Source organism: Rhinolophus sinicus, chromosome 12 (assembly GCF_057876585.1).
Source record: "Rhinolophus sinicus isolate RSI-liver-muscle chromosome 12, RSI-T2T, whole genome shotgun sequence".
Lineage (NCBI taxonomy): Eukaryota > Metazoa > Chordata > Mammalia > Chiroptera > Rhinolophidae > Rhinolophus > Rhinolophus sinicus.
The window spans coordinates 2,925,239-2,950,242 of NC_142512.1; the positions used below are offsets into that span (position 1 = coordinate 2,925,239).

Sequence of the window (25,004 nt, forward strand, 5' to 3'; positions counted from 1 at the left end):
CCAGGGCACAACCGTGTTATACCACATGTCAGCATATTAGTTATTTCTGCTTATTGCCCAACATTACTTCACTTTGTGGGTAAAATACTTATCCATTCATCAATGATGGATCTTTGTGTTGTTTCCACTTTTTGGGGATTAATAATTCTGCTATGAACATTTGTGTACAAGTTATGGTGGGAGCCTACGGTTTTATTTCCCTGCCCTGGACGTCTGGCTTTCAAGCTCTCCTCCCGTGACGCTTCCTGTGACTGTTCCAACTCTCACTGAGCTCATTCTCCTCAGCAATTGTCAGCAGGACAATCTAGCCCTGAATTTGACAGGGCTAGAATTTGACAGGGCTAACAATGAATTTTACATTGTTCAAATTTTCTTCATGAGTGATGTCTTGTCTTTCTAAGTATCAATTTGTCAAAGGAGAAATGGTATTCCATATGATGGCACCTCTCCTTGTACAAATTGAAAATATTTTGCTGAACAGTTGTTTGGATAACATTAAATATTCTATACCACACCAATACTTTCTTCTTGGAGACATGGATATAATAAAGCTTTTATTGTAAAAGAATTTTACAAATTAAATACAAAATTGAAATCACTTAATGTAATAGAGAATTGTTCAGTCAAATGCTCAGTTTTCCCCCTCTGTAAGAAACAAAAAACATAAACAAACAAATAAAAAAAGGAAACCAGCCTCCCTTCACTCCTCCGCCACAGTGGGAATGTGCAGAGATTGGCAGCACATGAGTAACTGTGAAGATCTGGGGACGGCTTCTCTGATCCGCCAGAGCATGTTGCTTTCATCTGCTTCTCAGAGGACTTGGGAATGCAGCCCAGCATAAACATTTGCTGCGAATGAAGCGATCTGGGAGGTGGATTTAGCACTAGAGTCCATTCTTTCCATGTCAGTGGCTTTACCCTGCCTCTCATGGTCATGTGCACTGTATGCTCAGTCTGGGAGGTGGTTTCTGCGTTACACTCCATGGTCTTTGCCCGCTGAGTAGTACAGAACGAAGTGTATTGGCGTAGAATTAGCCCGTGGTCGGTGGCAGAATGAAAAAGTATTCACAAGACTCTACAGAGTGAGAAAGGATGTATTGAAAGTCAGGCAGAGAGTTTTCTGCTGGAACTGGCAAGAGGAATTTTACCAAGGCAGTGTGACAGAGAGAACTGTGGAGACAGGGGGTAAGGGAAATACTGACCAAAGGGGTTTTGCCAGGGTAGAGTCTGATGGAGACAGATGCACAGATGAGAAGTGCTGGGGTTTTATATTTTTCCATGTCGGGTGTAGGGTGCTTGTCAGCTTCAGAGGGGCTGCCGTTACAATTGTCTTCTCCTGGGAACTGCCCCGTTCCCACCGTTGACGGATGTCAGCTTCCATGGGGTTGCTCTTGTGACTGAGAAGTGTTCTTCTCCCACCCGTGATGGATGTAAGGTGCTTGTCAGCTTGCAGGTGCCGTGCTAGCCAGGGGGCTCAGAACAGGCAGTTAATGTTTAAGCTCGTTCCTGCAGCTTCAAGTTTGCTCCTGTTCATCTTTGCCTGACCCATCCTGCCAGCTCAAAAGCCCACTCCTGTTAGCTGTTTACTTGTCTCAGCACAAAATTACTTATAAATTCTTACAAGCGGACAAAAAGTACTGCTTTTAGGAAAAGTGTGTCTGTCTCTGTTCCCCTCACCTTCAGTTGGGGCAGCTGGACGCTGGTGGCTGGAATCGTTTGAAAGTTTGTTCACCAGCATGTGCGGTTGTTGACGCCCACCGTCGGTGGGAACTTTCACTGGGGCCCAAACACCTCCGCTGGAACACCCAGGCTCGCATTGTGGCCCGAGCCTCCTCACAACATGGGGGCTGGGCTCCAAGGGTAACGTCCTCAGAGACACAGCCAGCAGCAGCTGTGTTGCTTTTTCTGAACCAGCCTTGGAATTCACACGGAATCTCTTTCAACATACTCTGTTTAGTAGGAGCAAGTCACTGAACAGTATTCTGTTTTTATGGCATGAATATTTCAAAACGTAGGGATACATTTAAAAACCTGCTTAATCTACCCACGGGCCACTATTTTATATCTTCCTCCCACATGGAAAATACACTCATCCCTACACAATACCCTCACAAGTCACAATTGTTACGGCGTCAGGCTCAGGCTCAAGTCCAACATTGTACCATCTTAGACTGGTGCCAATGATGATGAGATGCCTGGATCGTGGTTTCTGGAGTAAGCCCATCGAAGACAATTCCTTTCAATACGAAGACCTTAGAAGAAGCAAAGAGATGAGTTCGCTACCAGCCACACACCCAACATTCTGCAGAACTGCTAAAGTTTCCCACGCAGAAATGGAAATCGGGAGGCGTGCTGGTCCGCAGTGATTCTGAAACACCGCCTGATGCGTGCTGCCCATTCTTTGATTAGGACTTACTCCTGACCACGGGAAGGCTTCTCCATGCCCCTGTGCTCTACCCTCTGACCTCTCTGTTCTGTACTTTTCATGAAAAATGACCTGTGCGTGCAGCTCTTAGCCTGACTCCTCCCCTCAAAATGTGTAAGATCCACAGGCCTCCCCTTATTTTGTGCTGTCTTGGTTTTCATTAGGCAAAGCTAGCAAGCTCGTTTTTTGCTACTAGGATTCTCTTAAAAACTTTGAACTGCGTGTGAGTTTTATGGGTGTTCGTGCGTTTTGAGAAGCCACCCTCACAAAGCGTTTTGAGGTGAGCTTTTCACCTTGGGTTTCCTGTAACCGTTGTAGGACCAGGCCTTTAATATTCTTATACTCTTAAGATCCTTACAGGAATTGGAGGCCGCACCTTACTCTTTCCAAGTGACAGGCTTCCACTTGGCAAAGTGGAACAAGACTCTTTTACAGTCTTGTCTTCGTCCCTAGACCATGTCTTCCTGGAAGCACTCTGTATTAGATCTTCACCCACAAGCCATTTCTTCATTTTAGCGTGATTTGACAAGTGGACATGTGGGAGAGGCTATATTCAGGAAACAGATATTTGAAATCTGGAAATCATTTCTTCTTGGAATGCTATTCAAATTACCATAAAATATTGGTTGTTCAGTAAAAGGCTGATGGCATTATAATTTATTCTTATCAGATGCATTAATTACAGGCTTATTTTCGAAGTCTTATTTGGGAAGGCATTTATTGACTGAGACCTAAATAATGCAACATGATATCCCTAAACCTTCTTTAAAAATTATGGGGTGTTAAGTGAGGGAATTAAGAGACTTCTAAGAGGTGACTGCTGGTCATTTTGTGCAGTAAAGACATGAAGCAGTATAAAATCAAGTGCAGATGTTGTGTGGCAAACGCGATGACAGTAAGGAGTGTATTTTTGAGACTCCTGATGATTTTATCTTTGTTCTTGATTCTGAGTCATTCAAGGCTCCACATTCTGAGACTCTACTACAGTACAGATGACATTTATGGCAACTGAATTTAGTTCAGAGTTGATACTGCTTTTGGGCAGGACTGTTCTCAGTCAACTTCCTTCATAACCAAACTATATTATCTTATTCATGGAGATTGATGATGTCACAGCCAAACTGGAAACTGTGTCTTCAGGATGTCTACATCTGCTTGGAAAACATCAATCTCTTCAACAGGAGTTATTATCTATGAAAGGAATACAAAAGAAATGTGAAAAATTACAGAATAAAAATAAGGAGTTGAGAATTATTAAACCTCATATGTCATATGGCCATGAATACAGTACAAAAGAGTGAAGTAGAACGGTATAAACGGGAAATTTTGAAGAACAAGCAAGACAGGATGTCGTAAAAAAAATTGGAAGAAGTCGATCTATTTTTACAGATTCACTTATTGATCTTTAATGTGCCTTAATTCATTTCACTGCAAACTACATTTTGAATATATACATTGTATGTGATTCGCCTACTTCCCTTAATAGCTGCTGCTGCTGTTGTTTTCGGGGTTTTTTGTTGTTGTTGTTGTTTTGTTTTTGAGATTTGTGGAAGGAAGGTGGCATTTGTTTCTCCCTTTAGATATTTCAGTGTCCATCATTATTATCACTAAAATGATCTTTGAGAATCATTCTTACTAGAGAATCATTTTATTTTTAAGAGCAGTTGATATGAAACGAGACTATTAGGAAGTTAAGAAAAAAGGTGATTTAAAAATTGCACCATACTCTTGGATTATTAAATTATATTGTTTGATTTTTAAAATTTGAAATTGATTGTATTATTTGAATAATCAGATGACATGAATACAATAGAAGAAGGAGTCAACTCTATTTTCATATTTCAGATTTAATTCCATTGATATGGATGATAAATACATTAAACGTCAGCTTTTTTTTTTTTTTTCACATTTAAAGTTACTTTCCAAATCATTGAAAGGAAAGTGACTTTACTTTCAATGTATTCAAGTAAAAATGTTCTATAATTATTTTTAAAGTGTATCCTGTTGATTGGCTTTAGGCACAAGCAGCTGCTCCAGAAAATTTGGACCCGTTAAATGAGTATAACAATATTTCTATCAGAAGTCAAATGGAACTCGGAAGTAAAGGTCTGGAGTCTGAACTCTCCAAAGTGAAAACTTCTCAAGATTCTTGTGCAGTAGAATTGGAAAAATATAAGCAGGCCTACCTGGAAGAACGAAAACGTAGAATATCACTGGTAAATAAACTAACCAAGTAAGTCAAAACACATAGAGAAGATCAGTTAAGCTCATTAATTTGCCTCTAACGTATAATTTTGATCCAGCCAGGTTCATGCGATTAGAAGGAAGTGAAAGCGAAGTAAATAGTAGAATTTGGGGAAATGATGCTAGTAAATGAACTTAACCTTTACAATGTTAGTCCAGGACATTTGCTTCTCTCCCCCATTTTTGGTTCACATGACTGTGTTTTTCCCACTGAATGCTTTCATAAAGTCAGCCTGATCTACTAGTCTTTAAGCAAAGTGTTTTGGAAACATTATAAATTAGACAGTGCTATTATTACAAAATTTCTTGTCAGAATTCCCCTAAATCGTTTCTAACGAGTTTAACTATTTGGGGGAAGATAACACTAAACCCAAATGGTTAAGTACTCTGCACATCTGACTCTTGGTAAATGCACTTTCTTGATTGTGATCTGTGTTATTACCACTACAGGTGGTTTTGAGAAAAACTATTTTTTTCTAGTCTTTCTACTCTACACAAAGGTATACATGTTAAATAGGGAAAGATTAATGGAGGTGTAAAAGTCAGCATAATTGACAAGGTGGCTAAAAATAATAAGGTGGTCTGCCTGCCTGAGGGGCTGTGTGGAAGACAGAAAGGGCAGGTCCCGCCTTCAAAGCCTTGGTGACAATGTTATAAGCTAAAGCCTCTGGAGCTGTTTTAATTGTTTTGATAACCAACCAGGCTGTCTTGTTCCCCACTAGAGGCTGTTGCTCTAAATGATGCCTCAGTGCCAAATGGTTACTAATTTCTCCAGGGTAATGAGAGTATTTTCCAAGGGAGGTGACAGCAAATGCTTGAAAATATCTTTGTGGGATTTTTAAAAATCTCTAACCTGGTTTACTAAGTATGTCTCAGTGCAGTGCTCCAGAATCATACTACGAGTTCAGCCATTGCAGAAGGCAGCAAGTATTACCTGTGAAGCCGTCACATCTCTGAGAGCCCTTTCTCTCCCTCCCTGCTTTGAATTTCTTCTTAGTCTGGCATCCCCATAGAAATATGTGTGTTTGTTTAGAATAATTTTAAACCTATACTTGTGCATGGTAGGTGTGCCCCGACACATTTTCAGTGTTAAAATGCTGTTTAATGGGAAATTCCTTTTACTATTTATTACGGCAAATTGAAAAAAATGCAAGTCATTCAGGAAAAATAAAATTCAAAGCTTTGTGTTTCACAATCTTCACAGTGCTGATAAAAGGCCGGCAGAGGCCAGAACCAAACTCCTCGCAAAGGAACAGCGGAACCAGTTTCTCAGCACTGCTCTGAGGAGGCCAGTCCTGGAGCCACCTTGCGTTGGAAGTTTGAATACTAAGCTACTCCGCAGTGGAAATCCTGCTCCAAGAGAAAACTTGGTGATTCCGAAGTCAACCGCACAGGCTACAAATGATGATAGCCTGGAGGCTTACTGTACCGAGGTTAGTTATATTAGCTTCTTTCCCTTGGGTTTCAGATTTCTTTCTTTTGTATTTCTTTGATAGACTTCTTGTTTTGTTTTGTCTTATATATTCATTGGGGTGATATTGGTTAGTGAAATCATATAGGTTTCAAGTGTACATTTCCATAATACATCTTCTGTATATTTCACTATGTGTTCACCCCCCCCCCGTCAGTTCTCCTTGCATCGCCGTATATTTTACCCCCTTTTCCCTCTTCTACCTCTCTCTCTTTCCCCTCACCCACTAAGTGTTGTTTGTGTCTGTGAGTTGTTGTTTCTTTCTTTCTTTGTCTTTGGTGAAATTTTGAGTTGTTTCATTGACTAATGTACACGAGGTAAAAGTCATAATTATGTGTGTTAATATACATACACAGGAGACAGAAATTTTACAATCTTTTTTTAAATCCCTAGATCTCTCCTGTGTTAAGAATGATTTATTATTTTTTAATAAATGTAATTAAAGTGATGCATTTAAAATTCTTGAAAATTTGCCTTTAAATTTTATTTTAGGTGTTAAATATCATTGCCTAATAACCAATGGTATGCTTTGAGATGCTTTGGCTTACTTCTTAATTGGTTTTAGTTGGAGATGATTCATAACAATTTTAAAGTTTTGTGCATCCCAGTGTTTCCTCCCCTAAGCGTAAGTGAATGATGGACGTCCAAACACTTAACCACAAATGGATGTTTATTATTAAATGAAACGGATATGATTCTTTTTATCAATTCGGCAAACTTGTAATACTGGAAAAGATTCATCTCTGTTTTTATGTTTAAAGTTATCTTCTAACAAGACAGTATATCCTTAATTTTTATTTTATTCATAGCATTATCTATTTCAGTGTTTTAAAATGAGATGCTTCGCAATTGTACATATTCTAAACAGGAACATTAAGCAAATATTTGAATTTTTAAAATGAAGTTCACTTATGTCTATATGTCTTGACAGCATTTGAGTAATTGATGAGTAGGATGGCAATGCTAGGGAATCTTTAATCACAACTTGTTTTCTTCGTGTGACGTGGTTATTAAAAATACTCATTCTTGAGTTCTTGACCAGCAGGATTTCTGTTTGGCTCTTTTTCATAGTGTCCATCTCTTTGATAAAGTACTCCTTCTGGTCATTCATTTTACTCCTGAACTCATTGAACTGCCTTGTGAGTGTTGTTATATCTGTGAGATTCTTCATGACTGCTGTTTCTTTGTTTTGTTTTGTTTTACCCTCCAAAATGTTTATTACATTTAAGCAACATGGAGAATACAGGAAGGAAAGCAAGAAATCATCTGCTCGGAACAATTGGTCTGATTTACATGCAGCATACAATATAGAAAATTAGTTTAAACGGTTAGTAGAGGTCAAATTGAGGAGGGCTTTAAGTGAGTTTGAATTTTATTCTCTAGGCAGCAGTAGGCATAAAAAGGATAATGAAATAATAATTCTTTCATGGGGGAGTATATAATATGTGGCAGAGAGTCTGTTACCTCCTTTGTCTTTGAAAAATTAAGTGAAGTATAATGTATGTCGTTAGTTTCAGGTGAATAAGTTTTTCCTGGTTCGTGCTGATCTTTGGCCCTAGAAGTAACTACTGTATGTCTTTTGACTATTGACAAATAGTATTTTACATAATATAGTATATAATATACTCAGCTTCTTGCTGGGGCTACAGTTGAAAATCGCTCAGCCCTGTTTCTCTTCAGCCATGAATAGACTGTATTGAACTGGGTTATTTTAAGCTGAGGGCCAGATTGCTGATTGACAGGTGTTAGATACATGCCTGAAAGTCATCGAGAAATGCTACTTTTTGTTCTACTGTGCAGAAACTAGTTCTGGGTGTTTTTGTTTTGTTTTTTCAGTTAATGAGTTTTATTTATTTATTTTTCAGCTTTTTTTATTATTAGTTTCAGGTGTACAAAACAATGTAATAGGTAAACATTTATGATTTGTATCCCTCACATAATGATGACCCTCTCCCCTCATCAACGACCCCTCTGACATCGCACACAGCCATTATATTTCCACTACCTCTATCCCTAATGCTGTGCTCCACTTCTTGTAACCATATATATATACATACATGTACATGTGTGTGTGTGTATAAACAACTGTAGTTAACATTAACATTCCTTATTGTTCAGCTTCAGCTTCAGGTGTACAGTGCAGTGGTCAGGCATCTACATCATCCCTGAGGTGGTCTCCCTAATGAGACAAGTGTCCATCGCATACCCTTCAAAATCTTTACATTATTGATTACGTTCACCAAATTGACTTTCGTATCCCTGTGACAATCTTGTAGTTACCGATTGTGCTTTCTAATCCCCTCACCTTCCCCCTTATCCCCACCCCCCCTCCCATCTAGCAACCTTCAGTTTTTCCTCTATGTCTCTGAGACTGTTTCTGATTAGTTCACTCATGTATTCTTTTCTTTAGATTCCATATATAAGTGAGATCATAAGGTATTTATCTTCCTCTGTCTGACTTATTTCACTTAGCATAATGTTCTCTAGTTCCATCCATATTGTTGCAAATGGTAAGATTTCCTTCTTCTTTATGGCTCGTAATACTCCATTGTATAAATGTACCACAGTTTCTTAATCCAGTCATCTACTGATGGGCATTTCGGTTGTTTCCATGTCTTGGCTATTGTAAATAGTGCTGCAATAAACATAGGAGTGCATAAAGATTTTTGAGTTGGAGATTTGGATTTCTCTGGATAGATACCTAGGAGTGGGATTGCTGGATCATTAGGTAGTTCCGTTTTCAGATTTTTGAGATACCTCCATACTGTTTTCCATAGTGGCTGCAGCAATCTGCATTCCCACCAATAGTGCACAAGGGTTCCCTTTTCTCCACATCCTCGCCAGCACTTGTTGTTTGTTGATTTATTGATGCTAGCCATTTTGACTGGGGTGAGGTGATATCTTATTGTGGTTTTTATTTGTATTTCTCTAATGATTAGTGAGGTTGAGCATTTTTTCATGTCTGTATGTCCTCTTTAGAAAAATGTCTCCTCATGTCCTCTGCCTATTTTTTAATTGGGTTGTTTGGTTTTTTTGGAGTTGAGTTGAGTGAGTTTTTTAATAAAGTTTGGATATATCATTGGCAAATAGCTTCTCCCATTCAGTAGGATCCTTTTGTGTTTTAATGATGGTTTCCTTTGCTGTGAAAAAACTTCTTAGTTTGATGTAATCCCACATGTTTATTTTTTCTCTTTCTTCCCTTGCCCAAGGGGATATATCAGTGAAAATCTTACTCCGGGCAATATATACATATATACATAAGATTCTTCCTATATTTTCTTCCTATATTTTCTTACGGTTTCAGATCTTACATTTAACTCTTTAACCCATTTTGAATTTATTCTTGTATATGGTATAAGGAGCTGGTCCAGCTTCATTTTTTTGCATGTGTTTGTCCAGGTTTCCAAGCAACATTTATTGATTAGACTGTCTTTACCCCACCGTAAATTCTTGATTCCATTGTCATAGATTAAATGACCATATAGGCATGGATTTATTTTTGTTCTGCTTGGGTGACCTCTGCTAACTTGTCTTCTAAATCGCTGATTCGATTCTCTGCCTCATCTAACCCGCTGGTAATTCCTTCAAGTGTGTTCTTTATTTCAGTTATTGTGTTCTTTAGTTCTAACTGGTTGTTCATTATGATTTCTCTATCCTTCTTTGTGTCATCACTAAGCTCTTTAAACATTCTTGTCATCAGTGTTCTGAACTCTGTCTCTAATAGGTTGGTTTCCTCTATTTCATTTTGTTCCAATTCTGGAGATTTCTTCTGTTCTTTTATTTGGGACATGTCTCTTTGTGTCCCCATTCCTGCTGACTCTCTGTGTTTGCTTCAATGTGTTAGGTAGATCCCCTCGGGTTCTTGGTTTTGCTTGGTTGTCTTATGTAGTGCGTGTCCTTTATATTTGACTTGCACCACTTCCATATTCTCCTATGCGTGTGCTCCAAAGTTGACCCTTGTGTTGTGTATATTGTCTTGTTAAAGTTGAACTTTAATTGCTTTTGGCTTGTCAGTAGGTGGGATTGATCCTAGGCTGACTAGTTGTGAGACTTGGCTCTGCCCACGGTGGATGATCTGCTGCGTGAGGGTTGACCATTCAAATGAGGCTTGGCCCCTATGGGCTCTTGAGCCAGAGAATTCCCTCTGGGTGTGTCACTTGTAGGTCAAACCCGATAATACTCTGGTTTGGTCTGGAGTTGGAGTCTGGGTATGTTGAATATTGTGACTCTTGGACTGGGCCCTGGTGTAGGGCAATTTCAGAACAAAGCACATCACCAAGCACAACAACAACAACAACAAAGAAAAAACCAAATACACTCACGTGTAAAAACAACCAATAACCCACACTCAACACAGGCAAAAATATCAAAGATACGAAAACAAAACAAAACAAAAAAAGCAGCGCCAGTCTTGGCTTAAGCCCACCAAGTAATCTCCAGGCCGTCCTCTGCTGTACCAGAGAGTCCTCTGCGTATTGTTCAGGCAGAGCCGGTCACCTGGTGCCCAGAGTGACCCTGGGACTGCAGTCCTGGATGAGTGGGGCTATGGGGGCTGGATGGTAGTTTCTACAAAGTCAGTGCAGTTTCTGTTCTTGCCTGCACATATGCACACTGAGAGTAACACAGCCAGCCCTGTGTCCAGGTCTCCTGAGTCTTAGGGCACTTCTTCCGTGTGTGTGAGTGTGTGTGTGTGTGTGTGTGTGTGTGTGTGTGTGTGTGGTGTGGAGGGTGGGAGGTTTCTGAGCTGCTGAATGCCCAGAGCTGCCACTGTTGCCTACTGCTGACCCCTGGGGATGTCTCTGCAGTTGTAATTGCCCTGCCCTAGGCAGGTCAGAAAAGGTGGCGGCTGGGGATGGAGGAGTCTTCTCTCTCCCCGCCCAGCAGTGTCACACTCTTCCCAGCTTCTTCCCTGGGTCACAGCAGCTGCAAACCTGGTCCTCCCAGATTCTGAGCACTAGGGCTCCTCTGTAATCTGACACTACTCCTCAGTTCAGGGGCCACTTTGAGTCTCTGGAAGGGCAGGGGTAGGATTGGGAGAGTCAGGGGAGGGGCCCAGGTATGGTGTTTCCTTCCTTTGTCTGACCTAGGGCCCAGCTGGAGGTCTCAGCTGAGGTTACTGCATCAAATGCTGGATATGCTGCTCTCTGGGCAGCGGAGATCAGCTGTGGGACACAGGGAAAGGCCCACCTCCTGGCTCTTGTGGTCTCTGTTCTGTTCTGGCACCACCAGCACCTCCACAGCCATGGATGCGGGCCCAGTCTCCCTTCCCACTTCCCCTGCTCGCCCAGTTTGCCAACCTTCAAGTAACCTTCCTACAAGTCTCTTAGCTGTTCTGTATGACGAGCAGAGAGCATGACTGCTGTTTTGAAATCTCGGTCATGTAGATCACAGTCTTCCGTGACTTTGACTTGGTTTCTTAAGAAGTGTCATCGTCTCTCAGTGTTACTGTGTCACCTTGCTTGTTCATGCTGCTGAATGCCTTGTTCCTCTACAGGCACATTTGAAGTAGTGAACACTTTCTTATGTAGGTACATTTCGATTTGAACAATTAAACAGGTATATAATTAGAGGTCTTTCTTTTGTTTTCAGTAGATGGTACAATAGTGTAGTTTCTGCTTTCTCCCACAGGTGCTCCTTGAGTATGGGAGGTCCAGGGGTGGGGGGCTTAGCTGTGGGTGTGGGAGTCCAGGCCTGGGTGACCAGGGAGGTGGGTGTCGCAACTGTATCCAGATCTCCAGGGTCTCTGGTCACCACCACCACTCAGGTGGGGGAAGTGGGTGCTTGAGGGGAGCCTGTTCTTGAGCCCGCTGAGCTTCTACCTGGTTCCCTATGTATCCTGGTAGCACTGTGTGTGGTCTTGAGAATGGAGAATTGTTTCTGCTGCTGCTACTGGTCCCTGGTGGTGCCAGCACTGCTGCATCTGGAGAGGGGTGGGGATTCTTGGGGAGGTGGGGGGATGCTGCTGCTGCCCCGCTTAGCCTCCCCTGGGCTGTGATGTGGGAGCTGCACCCCATCCCCTCCAACGCTACTGCCTTTGCGGGGGCTTCAGGCTCAGCCTTGTCCACCTGGAACTGCGGCTGTGGGCCTGTCCCTGTCCTTGCCTCCATCCTGCCTCCCTTTCACATCCAGTGCACCCTCCTTCCCTTATACAGATGTGTGGTCTTTTAAGGAATTGTAGTGTGTTGAGCAGAAGAACCTTTCTTGGGCGATAGATGCCCGATGAGTTGTAGATATCGGTGGAGATAGAAAGGGGTTGTCTCTCTTGACATGATGTTTACATCATTCCAAAGAATATTCCTTTCAATCAATGCATGGTGGTTTGTGGTTTTGATGGTGTTTTGTGGCCTTCTTAACGCAGAGAAAAATAGCACAGGCCTGTGCTAAACGGGGCTCCAACCTGTGTTTTCATTCAGCTTCCCCTTAAAACATCATAGGAGAGCAAAGCCAAGGGCTTTCGGACAGCCCTTCGGCTAAATGGAGTCCACGTCCTTCAGAGTGGTGAACCTGGAGGAAGGACTGGGTACCAAAAGAAAGTGAATGTCCAATGCTTCTGTAAATTGTTAAGCGTATTGCACAGTTAAAATGTTCTCAGTAGTTTTACCACAGAAATCAGAAGATGAAAGAGTGTAAAGGCATAAGCAATGCAAGAGAATATGCTTGTGGACATTTTTCCTTTAATTATTTTTTGGTAGGAAACAGGTGTTTAGTTTTCAGTATTTCCTCATAAATTGAAAAACCGTTTTTGTTAAAGTCAATGTCCTCATTCCAAGGCCAACGCTGTTCCCTTGTGAGGCGCTGGGTTGCCCAATCATGCAAGGCTGAATAAGAGATGAAAAAGCACCAACTCTGTCAGGATCCAGAGATCAGTGTCCCAACTCACTACAGAACCCTGGAAAGACTTATGATATGGTTGTGATGATGTGAGATTGGACAGAAGTGCACTAGATGGTAAAGAGAAATCTGTTTTGTGTTTTCAATTTCGCTATAGTTAACCCCAACATGAATAATACCTGTGTTGGTTTATATTGGTCAGCCAAGTTTGATTCTGAGGAAAAGAAAAGTCATTTTAAGGAAGAATTTCCTCAACTTGAGTTTCCTTTCTTTAACTCATGATTTTCCCTTTTAAGTTCCGTGTTCTGTGTTTAGAAGTGTTTATGCTTTATAAACTGAGTGTGTTGACTTCTGTTAGTAGAAGTTGTGATATTAATCTGTGTCTTTATTTTTATTCCTGACTTTAAAGCTTATACTTGAGTTAGAAAGCTACTATTTTGTTTCTCATGCCTTAACATTATTGAGCTACATGACAAAGTATTACGTATTCATATTCTTTGAGTTGTGCTTAGAAATCGATGGAATTTTCCTTAATACGAGGTAGCAGCTGGCATAGCACTCTAGCCTCAATAGGAAGGCTTATCCCATTCCTGGCCCGCAGCTCATTGGTTTGGTGACCTCAGGTGACCTATAATCTCTGTGAGCCTTGGTTGCCTCTTATGTAAAATTAGGGACTTTCACTAAATCAGTGACTTTCATATTTGAAAAATATTGTTTTCCTCAAAGAATAGTACTGTTCTTTGAGAAATTTTTTTTTTTGTTTAAAACTCTATTACTGTGTTTCCCCAAAAATAAGACCTAGCCGGACAATCAGCTCTAATATGTCTTTTGGAACAAAAATTAATATAGGATCTGGTATTATATTGTATCATGTCATGTCATGTCATGTCATGTCATGTCATGTCATACCACGTCATGTCATGTCATGTCATATCATATCATATATCATGTCATACGCTGTCTTATAGTAAAATTAGACCAGGTCTTAATTTGTTTTTGTTCCAAAATGCATTAGAGCTGATTGTCCAGTTAGGTCTTATTTTCAGGGAAACACGGTATGTAACAACAGAGACCAAGGGCGGCCAGATGCCTCAGTTGGTTAGAGTGCAAGCTCTTGACAAAAAGGTTGCCGGTTCGATTCCCACATGAGCCAGTGAACTGCGCCCTCCACCGCTAGATTGAAAACAACGGCTTGAGCTTGTAGGTGAACAATGGTGGGCAGCCGGTTGGCTCAGTGGTTGGAGCACGGTGCTCATAACGCCAAGGTTGCCAGTTCGATTCCCACATAGACCCGTGAGAAGCAACGGCTTGAGCTTGGAATTGGGCTGCTGGTGGGCAGCTGGTTGGCTCAGTGGTTGGAGCGAGGTGCTCATAACATCAAGGTAACCGGTTCGAGTCCCACATTGGCCAGTGAGATGCACTATCCACAACTAGATTGAAAAAAAATGGCTTGACATCCTGGAAAAGCAAACTGTTCCTCGATAGTCCCCAATTAAAACAAAACAAAGCAAAGCAGAGACCGTAGCACTACCTGGCTAAGGAGGGATGCAGGCTCCTAAGCTGTGCTAATCCGTGGGTGTCCCCATGGGACCTGAGCTTTCTCCGAGACGTAGTGTAGTGAGAACTGCCAGTTGTGAGAAAATCCTTCTAGCTAAAATCCTTTGGATTAAAGTTTGCTGACACATTCTTTTGTGTATAGTTTTCTCAGCTTTCTATATATTTGATGAATGGAAAAGTATAAATGAGACTGCAGACGTGTTCTCCTTATTAATGTTGGACTTCAAGCTACTTCCACCATCTGAACACACGCCTCGCCTAGAAATAAACATGCCGTGTTTCCCCGAAAATAAGACATAGCTGGACCATCAGCTCTAAAGTGTCTTTTGACATTGGTAGTTCCTGAATTCAAGTCATGTAAAAATGTGATTTACATTTTATATTGTTGATTAACAGTAACTTAAAACTGTTTCATGAAAGTCCTCTCCCTTCATAGGGTATTTAGTTATTGATTTTACACGGCCTGTCTAGTGATGTTGTTGTCACATTATTCATGTTATAAGTCCTGTCTATCAAGCCATTCACAAAAAAAGTGTTATGCAAATATTGGGCAACATGATGGCCAACAAATTTGTCTTCACCCCTAATTTGTACAGGGATTGGGTGTCACATTGCTGTCACCACAGTATCTATTAGGTTCTGGATATTATTTTAAGCACTCCTTTGGACACTTAGTTAGAGGATAGCTTTCAGAAGAAAGGTTTAAGTAAGAACACTCTAGAGTGGGACACTTGTAATGTGAAATATTCCCACGCATTTCATTATTAAATAGACTATAACTAGGGCTACTTGAGTGTTTTGGAAATTGGGCCTGATTTCTAAGGAACAAAGTTACATTTAAAGAATTATATATTATTTTTTGTTTCATATATTATTTTTTGTTTCTAACACTACAAAGTCATGAATAAGAAAGTAAATTTGAAAACTGGCTCTCGGTCATGCTTTATTCAAGCAGCATTTCGGAAATCTTTCTGTCCATATGAATACAGTAATGTTTCAGTCATAGATGGCAAAATCATTTTGGTTATTGTTTCTGTCAGTAGACTTTTCACATGACATCACAGTACCACTTTCATCATTTTATGTCTTTAAGGTTCTATGCTGAAAAATGAATAGCCTAGAATACACCTTAAGATTACTTTTCTAGAAGTGCAAGAACGGAAAGCTCATTTTGAGGAAAAGTCCATTAAAGTAAAAACAAAAAACAAGAAACATTTATAAAGGACAATTTTTCTAAGAATTGCAAAGTACTGCATTCACTGTAAAATATGACTTGACCTGTTTAAACTTCTTTGTACCAATCAAATCAAACGTCACCCTTTGAAATTATGTATTTTCGGTAGACCAATATCAATTGCACTGTTGGTCAGATTAATCTAAACAGCATCTCATATAGATGGTCTCTATTATGTAAAATCAAAACAGGCAGTAATTTGTTTTACTCATTTTATTAATTTTTTGGATTTATATAATCTGTACGTTAAATCTAGTCTCTAAAGGTATTATTTATAGGGCACATTTCATAACATATATGTCATTTCTACAATAAAGTCTCTTGTTTACCTTAAATGCTATAATAAGATTTGATTTATTTCAGTTGTGGCAGAAGTTCGAGAAAGAACTAGCTAGAGGTCGACAGAAAGGTATGTTGCCAAAATGTATTAATTCAAGTTAGATATCATTGATTTCTGGAATAAAATGTAAATAGTAAATGGCATCCCTTTCCATGTTCTGATAATAGATACTACATTACATATTTTCTTCATAGCAAATAAAAAAGGTGAAAGCATAAACATTTATAGTGAGACAAGGTCGTATCAGTATTTATGACATTGTATATCTTTTTAAATATCTCAAGAGTCTATGTATCTCTTTTTGTTTTTGGTCTGTCCCCTTCCTTTCCTCTGCCATCCCTATGGAACTGTCCACCTGCACATTGAAAACTGGGCGTCATCAACTTCTTATGTTTTTGCCAGTGATATGAGGCCCAATACCCAGACTTATCTAGTGATTTTTAGGCAATTACAGTTCATATATGGCATTTCCCCAAACACAAGACCTAACCGGAAAATAAGCCCCAATGTGTCTTTTGGAGTTAAAATTAATATGAGTCCCGGTCTTATTTTCGGGGAAATACGGTACCTCCTGGGAGGGCCAAGCTACCATATTTCCCCGAAAATAAGACCAGGTCTTACATTAATTATAGCTCCAAAAGACGCATTAGGGCTCAATTTCCGGTTAGTCTTATTTTGGGGGAAACACTGTAGCTGTCACCTGATGGGTGACATTTAAATCTGCAGTCGTTGACTGTGTCATTAGTTTGCCATGTACCCTCAGGAGAAACTCCAAATTCCTTTGCATGGAATGAAAACACCCACATCAATTTAGTTCTCACCAAATATTTCAGCCTTGTGTCTTGCTACCAAGCCTCGTTTGTTTGCACCTTTGCTCTAGCATCTACCTAAACTAGACCACTTCTCATTCCGTAAGTGTTCTCCCCCACTCTAGTTTGCATCTGCTTCTTCCCTCTAGCTGGCCTCCTCTGTCCTTGTCCTTCAGGCATCAACTTCCGTATGACCTCCACCAGAGAACAGACAATCAATACTGGGGTGTCCCTTCCGTGTGCCCCACTCGCGTCCTGTTGTGCATTTGTGTGGTATAGGGGACTCTGAATGGAAATCGCCTGTTCATCTGTTCCTTCAGTTTATAGTAGATGATGGGTCAGGGGTGGACCGTGTCTTCTTCACCTTGTAACTTCAGTGCTTGTCGTACGACCTTGTCAATAAAGGGATGAAGAACGACACAACCAGAAGCTCTGATACTTAACAATAGCAGTTAAGTCAGTGTGCAGCCGTGGGCAAATTATATTGAATATGATCTCCTATTGTGCACTGTTGCCTCATATATAGGTTTTTCATTCTTCTTAACGCTTATACTTAGTTGTATTTTAAAGAACATAATTCTTTCTTTTTCTTTCCAGATGCTGCTGAATTTGAATCTAAATACAATCGAACATTTCCTCCATTATCTATTGATGATCAACTTAAGAAGGCAAAACAAGAATATGTCCAAATTTTGAAAGAAAAGTATATGATCTAAAATATAAGTCATACAAGTGTATTTACTGGGCTGTTTAAATAACATTTTAATTGCATCCCAAAGCATATGACATGCGAAATCCTTATTAAAGGAAAATACTTTTGTATCACATGTGTATAGGAAAATTTATTTCGTATCATATGTGTATAGGTGCAAAATTAATTGAGGGGTTTTCAGTTGTTTGTAAACCTTTAAATCGCAATTACGTTAGCACAAACCTAATAGTATTTTAAACTATTTTCTTGGCATCTAACTAACTTTGCAATGAAATGAAAACAAGAAGTATTGCATTTTACATACTCAAACTATCCAAATACCAGTGTTTAATAACACCGAAACAACAAAGTTGTCATTAATACTTCGATGGTGTTAACTGATAGCCTTTTTTTGTATTTTTCAGTTTTTATCACCATATATGAAAGTAAAGCTTTAGGCAGGCATCATTTTGATATCTGCTGCTATTGCTATGAGCAATGTTTGGATGTATTACAATGGTTATAGTGCCATAACACTTGGATATAATTTTAAACACTGATTCATAGATTCTGTCCTCATAGAGCAATAAGATTTGTCTAAGGATTTTCACCTTTTTTATTTATTGAGTGTATTTATTTATTGGAAGCAGTTTAAAATTAGGGAAAAGTTCCAAGTTTTAACACAAAGAACTTTTTTTGCCTGATTCATTTGATAGCAAATTGCTGACATTATGCCATCATCCCTGATTTATTTATTTCCTACAAGATGGTACATTCCACTGACCTGTCCTAGCGCCTTCACAATCAGGAAATTAACACTACTGCATTCTATCCTTTAATCCTCATATTCTTTTTATAGCACAAAGATCATGTTCAGATCCATAGATTGTATTTAATTGTCATGTCTCTTCATGCCCTAGAGTCTGGAACAGTTCCCTAGTCTTTCAGTGACTTTCATGACCTTGACTCTTTCGAAGAGTAAGTTCCAGTAATGTAGACTGTCCTTCAATGTGGGTTTTTCTGATGTTTCTCTGTAGTAAGATTCAGATCATATGTTTTTCACAAGAGCATCACAGAAGTGGTCCTGTGCTCTTCTCTTTGCATCTCGTGATGTGACTACAATTTTGATTTGTGCCATTTTTTGGTGCTGTTAACGTTGATCACTGATGGTAGTATCTGCCGGTTTTCTCTTCTGTGATGTTGTCTTTTCACTTTACAATTCATTGGTGCTTTACGGGGGAGACCTTTCAGACTATGTCAAGGTCCCTGTTCCTCATCTTTTTTTTTTTTCTCCATTCATTCATCAGTATGGATTCACAGTTTATTGTATCCAATGGGTCCTAATTTGTTAACTTTATTTTTTAAGGTTATTTTTTAAATAACAGAAATGTCAGTGAATTCGAGGGGATGGTCAGTCTCTGTCAAATTAACTTTATGATATCCCACAACATACCACAGCAATTAAAAAAATAAATCATTGTAGATGCACTTACACTGCACCTCAGATGACTCTGAGCTTTTGAAAAATCGATTTTCTAGGATCACTGGGTGGTGTATAAATTACGCGTATCAAGTTCTTCTGTTTCTCTAGTTCAAGGACCCACGTCTTGCTTCCCAGGCATCGGCCACAGTTTGTTGGGCTGGAATCTGCCCTAACTCGCTCTGCAGACATAGATTATGGCTCTAATGGACTCATCAATTCCCTGCTGGGAAGGAAATGAAAAGCTAGTGAAAACTTATCATTTTCAATCTTTTAAATGACTGTTAGGTCTACGCTAATACATTTTGCATCCAAAGTTCATAATTTTTGGTTCAAGCACATAATTCTTATTTTGTTTACAATCTCAAGAGTCTTAACATAAAATGCTACTTTCTTCATTGTACAGCCAAAAGAAAAATACCTGCCAGTTTGAATTCAAGGTAGTTTCCTTTTTTTCAATATTGTGAGAAAAGCCTTGTTGCTTGGAAGCACTGGAGAAGCCCTAGACCTGTTGTTCAGGTATTTAAAATATGTACACAGGAGTGTAAAAACAAACTATAGAATTATATGTTTAAACTATTTCCTACTCTAATTCTATGTTAGTGTGTGAATAACATGTTTGTTATAAATTACACTACAGATACACATCATAGAAAACGTACAGGAAGGTAGAGGGTGCAGTGACTAGTACAACACACAACATTCAGATAATTCTAGACTCATTTCTGTTCCTTTTTGGCTGTGTGACCTTCACTGAGTCATTCAGTCTCTGAGTTTTACATTTCTTCTCTGTGAGTGTGGATAGTAATATTTGTTTCCCACACCCTACTGACTGACTTATACCCGGCATGTTTCTAAAAGTAGTATGCAGGAACCCCATGGCATTACTTACATCAATACCTCATTTGGGTCAGGAAATGATTTACAGTGACCAGTGAAAGGTATTTTAGTTATAGTTGAAAATATCACCAGTTGAATATCCATGATGAGAGCAGGGATACATCATCTATGTATCCCATTGTGTGCTCACCACCCACAGTCAGTTCTCCTCCATCACCTTATCTTGCACCCCTCAAAATGCAGGAACTTAGTTCTTAAGACGTGACTGGTATCTTTGGATAGGTCTTCCTTCCTTCCTCCCTTTACAGAAAATCTTCCTTTATATTGACTAAAATCTTGTCACTTGCTTTGGTTCTCCCATGGACAACGTCCAGAATTAAGGTAACCCTTCCCCCACACAAATGGTGTTCTGTACGTTTAAAGACAGTAACCCTGATCGCTCATCTTTATTTTCTGAGATTCCTGCTGGCTTTTGAGTATCATCATTCTGGCAACTTTCCTCTGAATAGTTCCGCTTTACACATACTCTCTCAAGTATGTTGCTCAGAACTGAACATAGTACTACCACAGCTGTGCTGGGGCTACAGAAAGAACAAACAAGCCTATGTTCTCTCTTGTTCTATTGTCTGTCCATTTCTATTACTGCAATCTAAGCTTTTATTGGCTTTTTCTATACACAACATAGTTGTAACATATACCTGACTCACTCATTCAAACAACATTCATTGAATGTCTACTGGAATGTCTTCTAGGCAAATAAAACAGTGAACCAACCAAACAGAAATACATATTAGAGAAGTATATTTAATGAAAATCTTCATTCTTTTGCATGATATCTGTCATTAAACCATTCTCTCCACCTTGAAATATTTTAATTCTTATTTATATGTAAGAAGGCCTTTGCATTTTTCTATTTAAGTTTCATCTGAAATACATAGTACATTATTTTAACCTTCTGAGATTTCTGTGGAATTTTGATGCCATTATCCAATGCATTTACAATGACGTGGCTGTGTGAGTAAAAGTGATAAAATGTGCATCTTTTTTTTCACATTAGGGAGTAAAATGTTGAATGGGAAATGGCTGAAAACAGAGCCATGTGGCATTGACTACAGAACTCAAGACAGATGCATAACAGTACATTGTTCTCTACCCTTTTGGTGTGAACAATTAACTATATATTTGTCCTATTGATTGAACCTTCATCCAACTTATGTTCTTGCTGTGTGTGTGTGTGTGTGTGTGTGTGTGTGTATGAGAGAGAGAGACAGAGAGAGAAGAGAGGATATCAGAAAAGATTTTGCCAAATGCCTTGCTGAAGACTTGTTAGTCAAATTTTGAAATAACTTTATGGTGAGGCATGATGTTCTCTGTTTGTCACGGCACAGAGCAGATGGATCAAGAGGATAAAGGACTTGAGGAAGCACTTCTGTTCCTCATTTTGAGGGCTAAACATAAGCTAATCTAACTACAGTTGTTGTCTCCTGAAAGGAGAAAGACCGCTCAGCCTGTTGTCCAAGGGGGACTAATCAGTTCAGCTTTAATGAAGCTACAGCTGGCATCTAACATTAAACCAGGTCGGTGAAGCACCGGGAGTGAGATGACACCCAAGCAGAGGTCAGTTCTCGGGAGTCAGGGCCGTGGACTGAGGCCACTTTGGTTCTCTATAGAGTTCTGTAACCTGGAAGGAGGGATGGTATGAGTGACAATGTAAGTGGACTTGTTTCCTATGTTCATGTTTAGGGCAGGGATATGGTCTTATAGGGGTGCACAGAAGGTACCAGTCCAAACTAAGAAGCTATGCCATAGGGAGAAGCACTGTAGTGTAGCCTGGCTCAGCTCAGAACCAAAGAGGGAAGAAAGATGAAGTGGAGCGTTGCTCCTCAGTGAGGTGCAAAGAACTGGAAGAAGGACACTTGGGACACAATGTGACTTTGGTTTTAGGATCCAAAGTCTTAGCGTTTCGGTCTAAGGATTTCAGTTTGATATAGTAATTATTACAATCAAGAAAAATGTGCCCTAGCTCCATCCTAGGTGCAGTAGGGAAGACTTAAAGGTAAGCACATTATTATAGCATGATAAAAGTGTCACAAATATCATGTAAGGAGCACCTAATACTGTCACAATGAGATGAGATCAGGAAAGAGGTGACACTGGGATTGGAAGGTGATGATCATAATAGTTGTTTTTGGTAGATGGGGACAACATTTGGAGGGATCAAGATGGAGTATTTTTGGGGAAGCAAACAGAATTTATTGAGGACCAGCCATACATCAGGCACTGTATTGGGCACTAAAAATTACAGTAAGGAATGACACTATGTACCTTTACTCAGGGAATTTATAATCAAGCAAAAAAGTAACCTGGGACTGTTCTCCTTCGGGTGAATGACGCATGGGGAAAGGGCTAGAGTCAGGGAAAACTGGACCTGGCACGGAGTCTGAGTTTTAACCTGCAGACAACAGAGACCTATGAAAAGATTATTTAGTAGGAGTGGAATAGGGCAAAACTTCTACTGTAAAAACATAATTTCTGATACTGTGGAAGGTAAGCTAAAGGAAAAAAGGGTCTGAAGGAATTTTTTCTTATGTCTTAAATGCTCATGCTGAAGCGGGGCCTGCCATCCACAAGCCCCTTCTCCACAGATCGAGCTTGCAAGAAATATTTTCATTTCTTTATTCTTAAGTGTGTACAATCAGATATTTAAATATAAGTGAAAGAATATGCGTGAGCCTGAAAATAATGAGATGAGACATGAGAACTAGGGAACAAATCACAGGGAAATGAAATCTGCATCCTTTCGCATGGTTTTTTCTCCATGAACCCTGGGAGGCACTCACAGAAGAGCTGGAGAATCCTAAGAAATGCCTCTCCTGGTAAAAAAAAAAAAAAAAAAAAAAAAAACAACAACAACAAAACAAAACACTGATGGGAAAGAGTGCCGCTTTGGAAGGAGCATTGAACTCCACTGGAACACTTTCCCTCTATCTCCTCTTTGGAACAGCAGCCTTATCTGTGGGGCAGGGGAACCAAACACTTGCTCTTAGAACACTAGTGAGAAGAGATCGCAGCTGGAGAAGAGAACACGGCAATCTATCCTTAGTTGAGGGGCAGGGAAGTGCTTGAATTACTAAGAGGATCAGCATCCTGCCTTGACGGATATGATACCTGGATAAGATTTAACAAAAAAATCAGCAGGCCAAAAATTGAAGGAAAAATAGTATCTTTCAGTCTTAAAGTATCTCCATTAAATATTATTTATCAAGGGAGATAAAGGAACTTCTCAATGAAAACACATGGTGGACATTACGTTAACAAAATGACCAAGTTTAACATAACCAGTAATAATACATATTTACATCGTGTACTCCCTGAAATTGTGCAGTGAGAAGGGCATGTCACCTCTGATATTCATCTCAGAAACCCATGACTTTATTGTACTTATGAGGATATATCAGACAAAATCAACATTGAGGAGCTTCCTATAAAATAGCTGAGAATTACACTTAACGTGTCAAAGTCATGAAAGTCAAGGAAAATCTGAGGAACAATTACAGATTAGAGGAGAACTATGGCAATCAAAGATTGGATTGGACTGGCTCTTGGAACAGAAAGACAACACTGTAGGGAAAACTGGTGAAATCCAAATAAAGTCTTGAGTTTAGACCACAGTATTGTACCAATGTTTAGTTCTTTTTAATTGAAGTTTGTTTGGGTGACAATTGTTGGTAAAGTTACATAGATTTCAGGTGTACAATTCTGTATTACATCATCTATAAATTCCATTGTGTGTTCACCTTCCATCACCACATATTTGATCCCTTTTACCCTAATCTACCACTCCCCTCGCCCCTTAACCTCTGGTAAAATGTTTATTCTTAATTTTGATCATGCCAACATTAGGAGATTCTAGCTAATGGAAATAAGGGCACTGGGTACTATTTTTCTAGTTCTTCTCTAAATCTAAAATATTAAAATATTAGAAGCTAATTACATGTATAAATGTATGTCAAATGTAAGAATTTGAGAAGGACACTATGGAATCCAGGAAATCCTGAAATGAGTTAGTATAAGTACCAAGAAAACCAGTAGAATATCAGATTTTTGGAAAATGTGGTCCAGAGATAAAAATCACATTCTTTAGAATATATAATTATAGAGCTTAGAAAAATATTCCAGATGTGCTAAAGTCATAAAAAACAGACAATTGATTTAAATTTCATGAGAAAACTTCCTTTTTCTGGGGCACAGGGGTCACAGCAATGGACCTACAGAGTAGGGAATGGAATTTTAGCACCCTTCTTGGGTAGGGAGAGAACTCATGTACCTACTGACCATCAGCCTCCTCCTGAGCCGTACAGGTGTCCTCATGTTAACGAAATGTGAAGTCAAGAGACATTGGCTCTGGTATGTGGGATAAGAAGTGCAAGTGCACATATCTTGTTTGAATTTGCGTAGTTGACAAATCAGAGTAGTGACTAAATAAATTAGCAAAAGGAGTAGATCACAATGTAAGGGAGATCATCCTATCTATCATATTAGGAAGGCAATAGTTAAAATATAACATCAATTGCACAATAACATTTAGATACAGAAGCAGTATTTGGAGAGTAAACATTACCCACCCAAGGAACTGAAAAAGAAAAACTGATGGAGGGCATGGGTTGGACTTGTACAGGAAGGGCAAGATTGAGACAGACACATATAGTTAGTGCTTCATTGTAAACCTATGATCTTTTACCACATATTTGGAGGTATTTTATATATATTTATATATAGCAAGTAATCTGTTAGAACCATAAAACTATGGCCTAGACAAATAAGTGTGGTTATGTTTTTATTTACATTCTTTTGCGTGTTTCTGAGTATATACACGTGTATGTGTGGATATCTATTTATATGTCCGATACACACACATACATACATACATACATACATACACACATACATACATACATACATACATATAGACATGAAAGAGAATCATATACATTCCATATTATAGGTTATCAAATGTAATGCTAAATCCAAGAATGATTTTTGGCAATAGAGTCAGACAGTGAAATAGCCAATTGCATAAGC

General features: G+C 39.3%; 1 protein-coding gene across 1 annotated transcript in view; it reads left to right on the top strand.

Moving 5' to 3' along the window:
- Positions 1-17,733, top strand: part of LOC148756436 (ankyrin repeat domain-containing protein 26-like) — a 56,893-nt gene extending 39,160 nt beyond the window's left edge. Inside the window, exons 14-17 of the mRNA XM_088801856.1 lie at positions 4,444-4,658; positions 5,874-6,102; positions 16,126-16,171; positions 17,509-17,733. Coding sequence (XP_088657982.1) covers positions 4,444-4,658; positions 5,874-6,102; positions 16,126-16,171; positions 17,509-17,627 — 609 coding nt within the window. The 3' untranslated portion in view covers positions 17,628-17,733. The remainder of the gene's footprint in view (positions 1-4,443; positions 4,659-5,873; positions 6,103-16,125; positions 16,172-17,508) is intronic.
- The last annotated feature ends 7,271 nt before the right edge of the window (positions 17,734-25,004 follow it).